The sequence below is a fragment of the Liolophura sinensis genome, chromosome 3, assembly GCF_032854445.1.
Source record: "Liolophura sinensis isolate JHLJ2023 chromosome 3, CUHK_Ljap_v2, whole genome shotgun sequence".
In the NCBI taxonomy this organism is placed as follows: domain Eukaryota; kingdom Metazoa; phylum Mollusca; class Polyplacophora; order Chitonida; family Chitonidae; genus Liolophura; species Liolophura sinensis.
Window position 1 is genome coordinate 4,129,965 of NC_088297.1, and position 9,855 is coordinate 4,139,819.

Sequence of the window (9,855 nt, forward strand, 5' to 3'; positions counted from 1 at the left end):
TATTCCCGATCACTGACGGTAAATATGCGTAAAATAGAGAGGTTAATAAGATATATAAAATATGCCTAAAACAAATTGCTCGTTTTTTATTGACACTGTCTTCATTTTCATTAAACCTTTTTCTGCTTTTTATAGAAACGTTTCCTGCATCCCTTAATACTTCCGGTCTAAACATGCTGGCTTCAATCTGTGTTAAAACACACCATGCATTCTATGTTGTTATACTGCATGACTGGGAAGTATCTCTTTGCTCTCCAGCCGTACGTGAGAAGGTCTGGCACAATCTGCGGATGGTCGTAGGCTTCTGCCGAGCTCTGGTCGGTTTCCGCCCACCACAATGCTCACATTTCACTTATACGACGGCGGCTAGCATTAGGGTGAGAGGAAACCAGGCAGAGCATGAGGCGAACCCACGACCATCCGCAGATTGCTGCCAGACCTTCCCACGCCCGCGATTAGACATTATTTGGTATCTCAAAAGCAGTTTCCTTTACTACGTGTAGATGTTGCTGCATTCAACACTGAGCAGGGCCTAAACACGTTGCTACAGAATCTCACGGTGAACCCTGGGTATTAGAGATAACGTCAGAAGAAGGTTAATCCTGGATCGCTGCTTGATAAATCAATATTACATGAGAATACATCATTCTTGGAGATAAGAGAGAACAGCTCTAAGAGGTTCTTCTACAGTAAGCAGTATTATTACCCCGTGCCATATACGTTAAGGTTTGAATAGCCTTTTTCTTCACAGACAACGATAGTGGACAATTACCAGCCTTTGCGGACGCCGTTTCAGATGTCTTCGTCCATATTTCTTTAAGACCATTGTCATGTTTGTGTTCGGAACTATACTAGAAAAATGTCTTTCAAAAGCTTTTAGCTTGCTTTGTTTGTTAAATGCTTCCAATTTAAATACGTGGGTTTCCCCCCGGGGATCTGCTTTGTTTCATCCCACCATAATATTGGCCGCCGTCGCATAAGTGAAATATTCTTGAGTACGGTATAAAACACCAATCAAATAAATAAATAAATGTATACGATTGAGTATGGCTTTCTGATGTATTTGATGACTGATTAATTAATTGACTGACTGACTTACTGATTTGAAGTAATAAAGAAGTTTGCAAGGGGACACCGTATAACGCTTCACGCGCCCAAAACGTCAGCTGCCCTCCATTGAATAACAGACAAGTTGCTACCGAGCATGCGCACTACTACTACATGCGGGCCAACATGCGCTGCAAAAGAGTATGCATGCAGTCAATCAGGCTGTCATAAAGAACTGAAAAAGTCTTTATATTAAAAATTATTCAAACCCAAAGAGCGTATCGAAATATAGACATACCAGCAAAGTGTGTGCACAATAAATACATATAAATTATATGTATCTTATACGCTTCATTTGATCGCAAATAATCGATGGTACTTCTGCAGTCTTAGGGAATACCCCAAACACAATAACGCCCGGTCAATAAGCCGAAACCGCATTGCAGGAGTCTCGCGAGGTCACTCAGGTTTGGACGAGACAAGGTGTGCCCTCTCGCAAACTAACGCTGATAAAAAGCGTGACTTTTTATGGTAGCTATCAGGTTGAATAAACCAGCCGGCTCAACCAATGGCAGTTACCGTAAAATCACGTCTGCAAGCCGCGTTGGTTTGCGAGAGCTCTAAACCTTTGAACCTGCGGCCTCCTTGGTTATTTCACAGAGTAATCTGAATTGAGACGATTTAGAATGCGAGCGCCTTCCATAATAAACTTATTAACTTATCTTGCGCGCACGCGCGGTGCCGCCAAGAACATTACTTTTCTCAACAGTACATACTCGATACAGTCGTCCACTGAGGTACAATCCGCAAATTGTGAATCGCTGACTAGGAAATCTGGCGTCAGTCCCTCTTAAAAACTCTCAGTCAGCAGGCTAATCGATTCTGATTGAAATCCCTGCGGATGGCAAACTGACAGAAAGTAAGTAACCCGATTTATGTGTGGACCTGAACTCTTGACAGAAAAGGTAAATTGTGTTGACAGGAATTCTTCACATGCGTCACGCAGTCCTTTGCACGTGATCCAAGTCCGTCACCATTTGTCTGGTAAATGTTTCTTTATAGCTTATACTGCGTTTGTAGTCCGAGAAAATACACGATGGATACGCAACATGCATGAAGGGTAATGGGGGGAGGGTCGGTGGGGCTGGGGTGGGGCGGTTGGTGGGATAGGGTTGTTGGGGAGGGAGTGTAAGCATATGTCCTTCGTAATTTCCAGTACCAAGGTAGCGAGTTGACACCGCTACAATACCAAGACTTTCTTTGCCATTATATGTAAGTGCGTACTGCTACGTAACGCCCGGAATTGTATATCTCCATGTAATTAGATGCATAATACAAGTCGTTATTGACTTTGGCAACAACCGCAATGTTGGAATAATGTAACCTTCACAGTAATTTGTCTCAGCGTCTTTTTGAAGCAGACCGGGGGTGTCCAGGTCGAGACACAGAGAATACTACAACGGTAAACCCGGAGACGCAAGGACTGAGTGATACATGTAGTTAGCAAATTACCTCACGTAAGCAGTGAAACCTGGTTTCTTGTCAGTTTACCTGAGGTATAATTAAGGTTTTATGCTAACTGTTCAGCGTAATAAATGCTAAGATAGTGGCCACTTACATACTCACAATACCTAATGTACGACCCGAAAATGTTAAATCATTCGAAAATATAGACACCACCTGAAAATGTAAAATCATTGCTATGCCAGGTTTGAAAAACCACAGAATTTTTTAAAAAACTTACCTAAAAATGTAAACGGGCTAATCTAACCGAATTGGGGTGAAAATACAGTGGTGTTGAACGCAATTTATTAGAATTTAGGATTTAGAATTAAATCAGAATACTGCATGTATATATTGGCGTTACATTTAATAGACATGAAAACACATTTATAGTGCTAGTATTAGTCCTTTAGTGACAAGCCAGGGAGCATGGTACCTACCAAAGCTGTCATTTTTTTTTAAATCTACAAAATGACCAGAGTTAGGATTGAACCCACACTTCTCCTGACCCGACACGCGTTGGCTCCACTGTTCCACGTACGAGTACAAAGGTCGGTAGCCTGCATGATACCCAGCACGGAATTAGACATCTATATAAGCTACAGCCACATGCAGCAGTTTTAACGAGCCCAAAGCACGGCCCTAGTTTGGTTTCCATAGCAACAAGTAACTGTATTATCGGAAAAATCAAAAGGTAATCATTCCTTGTTTCATGCCCCGGTGTACGTTTATCAGACGTTCAATGGCGAGCCACGTCAGAGCTACTTGTTGATTTCTGACCAAGAGCATACATGCGCACACCTGGGGCACTGGTTGCGCTGATTTCAAATTTCCTGCAAAGTTACTATCCTATACCATCTACATAATTACATTTATCTCAAAAGATGCAGAATACGTTACAGTTATCGCCTGAGGTTTCGGTGTCCAAGCTGGATGATCACCCAGTCGAGGCCTTCTTTTGTCACAGAGCTCCCTGAGCGATCGAGGTGACAAAAGTCAGCCAACACTGGGTGATCATCTCGCTTGGACTCCGAAACCAAAGGTGGTAACTGACTTACACGGTGGTTTCATTGTTTGACGAGTCATTCGTTTTATGAAATTTCCATTTTAGTGACTTAAGTCGGACGATTTTTTTTAAATATTATAATTCACCTTAATCAATATAAACTATGTATTTCACTAATATATTAGCGATATTGATTTTGTGTTATATGAAGCTCTTAAGACTTTATCCATTACACATGATGCCTTGACATACTACATCGGTTTACCACATACGATTACTTTGTATTATCGTTTATATTCGCATAAATAAATTTAGTCAGTTTTTCGAATAGAGTTTACAGGTACACAATAAGTTAAATTACGTTAGCCTGAAAGAATGCTGCAATTTTCTATGCTCTTGTAGCCTTCAAACACTTTTACTAACAGAGCTTGATCTATTGAGGGACTCAAGGAAAATGATATTTCTCGACACGGCAATTCCTCTGAACCAATGCCACAGGCAATACAAATCCCCAGAAATGTACTATGTACCACTTTAAATAAATAATTTTGTGCAGACACATGATACAACTCATTTAGAAGCTTTAATAGATATCTAGAATCTTGCGAAATTAGTCGCTTGAACACCCGGTACGCATCACTTGAACACCCAGTACATGTCACTTGAACACCCAGTACACGTCACTTGAACACCCAGTACACGTCACTTGTACACGTCACTTGAACACCCAGTACACGTCACTTGAACACCCAGTACACGTCATTTGAACACCTGTGATCCACGAGCGAACCGGTGAATGAATGAACCAGTAGGATGAATGACCCGCGGCAAACAGTGGAGCCAGTGTGTGACAGTGGAGCCAGTGTGTGACAATGGAGTCAGTGTGTGACAGTGGAGTCTGTGTGTGACAGTGGGACCAGTGTGTGACAGTGGAGCCAGTGTGTGACAGTGGAGTCAGTGTGTGACAGTGGAGCCAGTGTGTGACAGTGGAGTCTGTGTGACAGTGGAGTCAGTGTGTGACAGTGGAGCCAGTGTGTGACAGTGGAACCAGTGTGTGACAGTGGAGCCAGTGTGTGACAGTGGAGCCAGTATGTGACGGTGGAGCCAGTGTGTGACAGTGGAGTCAGTGTGTGACAATGGAGCCAGTGTGTGACAGTGGAGTCAGTGTGTGACAGTGGAGTCAGTGTGTGACAGTGGAGCCAGTGTGTGACAGTGGAGTCAGTGTGTGACAGTGGAGCCAGTGCGTGACAGTGGAGCCAGTGTGTGAAAGAGGAGCCAGTGTGTGACAGTGGAGCCAGTGTGTGACAATGGAGCCAGTGTGTGACAGTGGAGTCAGTGTGTGACAGTGCAGCCAGTGTGTGACAGTGCAGCCAGTGTGTGACAGTGCAGCCAGTGTGTGACAGTGGAGCCAGTGTGTGACAGTGGAGCCAGTGTGTAACAGTGCAGCCAGTGTGTAACAGTGCAGCCAGTGTGTGACAGTGGAGCCAGTGTGTGACATGAGTGACGGATATATACATCGAACTGCTTTCAGTAAGTAAGAGTCAACTTGTAGATGTACAAGTATAATATGCCAAAAAAAGACCAATGTTAATAAAAATGTTGAGTCATACTTCATGTCCTCGGCACGATATATGGCTGAAATGTCGCATAAGTAACCTTTAGCCATAATCAGTCATTCAATCATTCGTATTCATGTTCGATATGTAACTAACCAACTCACGCTGGAAACAATATTAAAGGAAATGACGTAAACTGCTTGTTGGGTATCGGACACTCTTCAACTTGTGAACGGTTGACGGACTGATTGACTGACTAATAGATCGCTTCACAAACAATGACACTGATTGATTTCATGTATTTAGACGTTTAAGTGTTGGTTAGTTGATTCCTTAATTTGCATATGTGTCGTTTGTTCAACTGGATACTTGAGATGTTTTACTTTTGTAAATGAGATTCAATGATTTATTTATTTTTGATGGGTGTTTAACGCCGTACTCAAGAATATTTCACTTACACGATGGCGACCAGCATTATGGTGCGGGAAAGCCACTACCATCAGTAAGTAGGGACAGACCTCCCCACATAGGAGATTCAATGTTTGAATGACTGTCTAGATACACGTATGTGTTTGTACGCTTGAGGTTTTATGTCTTGGCTGACTCTCTGATTCCACGCGAATGATTTATTTACCAACTACGTAAGGTTCATCCACAGACCAAAGAAAAGACTGAATATACTCAAAAAATGAATCTGCTAAATTTAGCATTGCTAAAGTCCATTATCTGAGTGATGATAGAACGTATTCAGCTGCGGATGGTCGTGGGTTTCCCCCGGGCTCTGTCCGGTTTCCCCCGGGCTCTGTCCGGTTTCCTCCCACCATAATGCTGGCCGCCATCGTATAAGTGAAATATTCTTAAGTACGGCGTAAAACACCAATCAAATAAATAAATAAATAAATAAATACAATGTATTCTGTTTTTTCAGCAGATTATTCTATTAAACACAACACACATATTCTATTAATTCAACACAACGAATCTATTATACTAACAGGGCATTATGTTGAATATGACACAGTATTATGTTATAATAACAGAATATATTCTAGCATCACTCAGATAACGTATTTTTAGTTAAATTTAACTGATTACTGTTTTAAGTGTATTCATCCATTGATTGATTGATTGATTGATTGATTGATCGGTTCGTCGATTACAATAGATTAATCAAATATAGGCCAAACAAAATGCAAGACAATATATTATAATAGTAATATTATATTAGTTACCCAAAGACACGGTATATCATACTTATATTTTAAATATAAGTTTTCCTGCGAAAAACTACACTGGGTCCCACGACCCTATCCTTCACAGGTGCACAGTTGTAGAATCCCCTCCAAACGTCATGTACAGTATACCTGTTGACATACATTTAACTAGACAAATACATTTCAGCACGTGCCCGACGACCAGGTGTTGCAAATCAATTTCATAGGCAGTGAACATTGACGGGACTGGATTATCACGAAGGTAGGGCAGAGTCTGTAGGTCCGCCGTGCCTTTTCTATTACGCAGCTTGAGCTATACGACGCTACAGACTCCATGCCCCGAACCGATATATACACTAAGCCGATAAGAAATAGAAAATACACGTTGAACACACTTGCACGCAAAAGACAAGCCAATATATGTGTCCGTCAGAACAGATGTAGTTGTTCTCTGAACGCAATATGACAAAATGTTAGGTGTATATATAATGGTGTTTTCTATGACCATTGTCCCCATATATAGACAAGTAGCCGGCTTTTGCACACACAGTTCCATCAGAACAACCCATTCATTATTGGAAATTGCCACAGTACGTCAACAATATTCTGCCGCTGTGTATTTCATTCCTTCATCCAACCATTCAGTACATTGTATTTGTTTAAAACGATGAGGATGTTATTGTCAGGAGCCAGTAAACATTTGCCTTGAGTGGTCACATATCTATGGCCTGTATAGCCTTGTTATAGGCCTATAAATATGTATGTTTATACCAACAGACAAGCAAATAAACATTTAACTTGAGTGGTCACATATATAGGGATTATAACCCTAGTATAGGACTAGACATAAGTGGTCACATATATAGGGATTATAACCCTAGTATAGGACTAGACATGAGTGGTCACATATATAGAGATTATAACCCTTGTATAGGACTAGACATAAGTGGTCACATATATAGGGATTATAACCCTAGTATAGGACTAGACATAAGTGGTCACATATATAGGGATTATAACCCTAGTATAGGACTAGACATAAGTGGTCACATATATAGGGATTATAACCCTAGTATAGGACTAGATATAAGTGGTCACATATATAGGGATTATAACCCTTGTATAGGACTAGACATAAGTGGTCACATATATAGGGCCTATAACCCTAGTATAGGACTAGACATAAGTGGTCACATATATAGGCCTATAACCCTAGTATAGGACTAGACATGAGTGGTCACATATATAGGGCTTATAACCCTAGTATAGGACTAGATATAAGTGGTCACATATATAGGCCTATAACCCTAGTATATGGCTATACGTAAGTGGCCACATACGCGCCGTGTTTGCACGTGTAAATGACGAATGGGTTAATGTTAGATATGGCGAGGGAAAATAAAACCTACACCTGAACTCTATATAGTCCTCAACAGCTGATGTCAATCTAATAAAACACCTGTAATTTCACTTAACGCGAGAATGTGCTGATAACAGGTCACCTGGTATGCCTATAGAAATCTCTTCTTTTTTAATCATAGCAGAACGATTAAAGCGGTATGTATTTAACTATATCTGTATAATATGAGCATACCCGTATATTAAAGGTGTCTATGACCCAAGGCTTGATGCATAAATATTTACACATATCCACGTGAGATATAATAAAAAACATTATATAGGTGAGACGGCCCACGTGGTTATCTCAGCTATTATACATGTCATACACGACCGGTAGAAATCTTAGTTGTACGGCAGTATATACCCATATTAAGTTTCAACCCAAACATTTAACCCCTGCAAAAGAGATGTTTTCAAAGTTTCAAAAGGACTAAACGACCTACCTTCTGGGGAAGCCGCGGAAAGGCCTTGCGTGGTAAAAAATCCCAGCACGACACAGATTTTAATCATAAACATATTGCCACCGTCGATTTCAGGAGTTCACCGGTTGTGTATATACCATGTAGGCATGTATAGGCAAGGCTGGGAGGCTGCCAGCGTCCTGCAGAACTTCGACAGAAGCACGGAACATGCTTACGACATTCCCGGCCAGCCGAGGCACTTACAAGGCGGCGAGCCGGGAGCTATACACACCCGTGGTACCCCCGTAACACATCTGTGCTGCTATACGAACGGCCGAAAATCTTGGTAAAAAAACCATCCAAAACCGCCTGAAATGTCGCCGTTCCGTTCCCGAGTGCACAGACTGTTTGTGCTCAAATGTGAGACCTGATTTAAACAACACAGAAAGTCGTGCACGCGCTTTGTGCGCACCTCGTCAACTCCACAGAGCGTGACATAAAAAAAGGCCCGCCTATAGGATAATCGATGGTTAGTTTCACTATCGGTCGAGTCGCTACCGCTGGGGGACTCAAGGCGCGGACGGCCCTGGAAGCCGAGCCTAACAGTCCGATGACACACCGATCGTCTGTCGCTCTTCGTGTTACGTCAGTGTTAACCAACTCAGCCTATATACAGAGCTGGAACTATAGCTGTCTCCAACTGACTGATGATCAATTTAGCGGTCGATCACTGTATATACAGGGCGGCCAGACATTATGTCCTTGTGTACAGCGTCTATATACGCCCTGATCTGGTCAACTAGCAGTAACGCCGGTGCTGTTTATTTGTGCGGTTAAAGGAATCAGCGCCAGCATACACTAACACGTGCTGTGAACCGCTTGGGAGGTTCAGCCCACCCGCCCCAAGACGCTGGTCTTCACCACGGTCCGCGCTCGCGAAGGCTAGTAACTAATTACTTTTAGCGACATGCATACATAATCTTTTTTTTTTCTCTGGTTTTCTTACATGCATTTTTGTTTACTTCCTACATAGATAAAATTCTCACCTTTTTTTTTGTTCATTTTTTGTTCCAGTTTTAAAGAAAAAAGAACATTAATATATATGGATGTTTTACATGATACGGTTTTCATTTTGTAACATGCACTTAAATCTTTGTTTTGGGGTTCAACTTCGCTTTCAGCATCATTTTCGTCACACTATGACGATGTCTATATACTTGCATCAGACCGGTCCTCCATGCCGATATATACGTGCTGCCTCACTTCAACACCACGCCGAAGAGGCTATTTGGACAGGAGGCCCTACCCAGTCACATTATGCTGTACATCCACTATCTGACCTACCCAGGAGTGCTGAGAGCTGAGAGTATTTTGGTCTGTACTATCAGTGTAATTATTTGTATCTGATAAAAAATATAAAAAAAATGCCCTGCCTTGGGATCGAACCTCTGGTCACCGGCCTATGAATTATATGAATGTGGGTTAATTATCTCCAATAATTGACTTGTATGATGATGTAAACAGGGTTAAGTCCTTATATGAACGTATCGGTAATTGAAAAGAATAGCAGTTTATTCCTTAGTTAAACGATAATACGGTCTTAATAATGTCGGTATACGAACAATGAACATAAGTATAAAACAGTTGTCTGAAGTTGATTGTTTCGCCATGTAACGCTGCCAAGAATTCCTTTTATCTAGTGACTTGACAAAAACCAAAAAATGGCG

At 41.6% G+C, this 9,855-nt stretch overlaps 1 protein-coding gene across 1 annotated transcript in view; it reads right to left on the reverse strand.

Annotated features, from left to right (window-relative positions):
- LOC135463998 (uncharacterized) overlaps window positions 1–8,774 on the reverse strand; it is a 78,351-nt gene extending 69,577 nt beyond the window's left edge. The window contains exon 1 of the mRNA XM_064741471.1: window positions 8,171–8,774. Within this exon, the coding sequence (XP_064597541.1) occupies window positions 8,171–8,243 (73 nt within the window). The 5' untranslated portion in view covers window positions 8,244–8,774. The remainder of the gene's footprint in view (window positions 1–8,170) is intronic.
- Window positions 8,775–9,855: the final 1,081 nt, after the last annotated feature.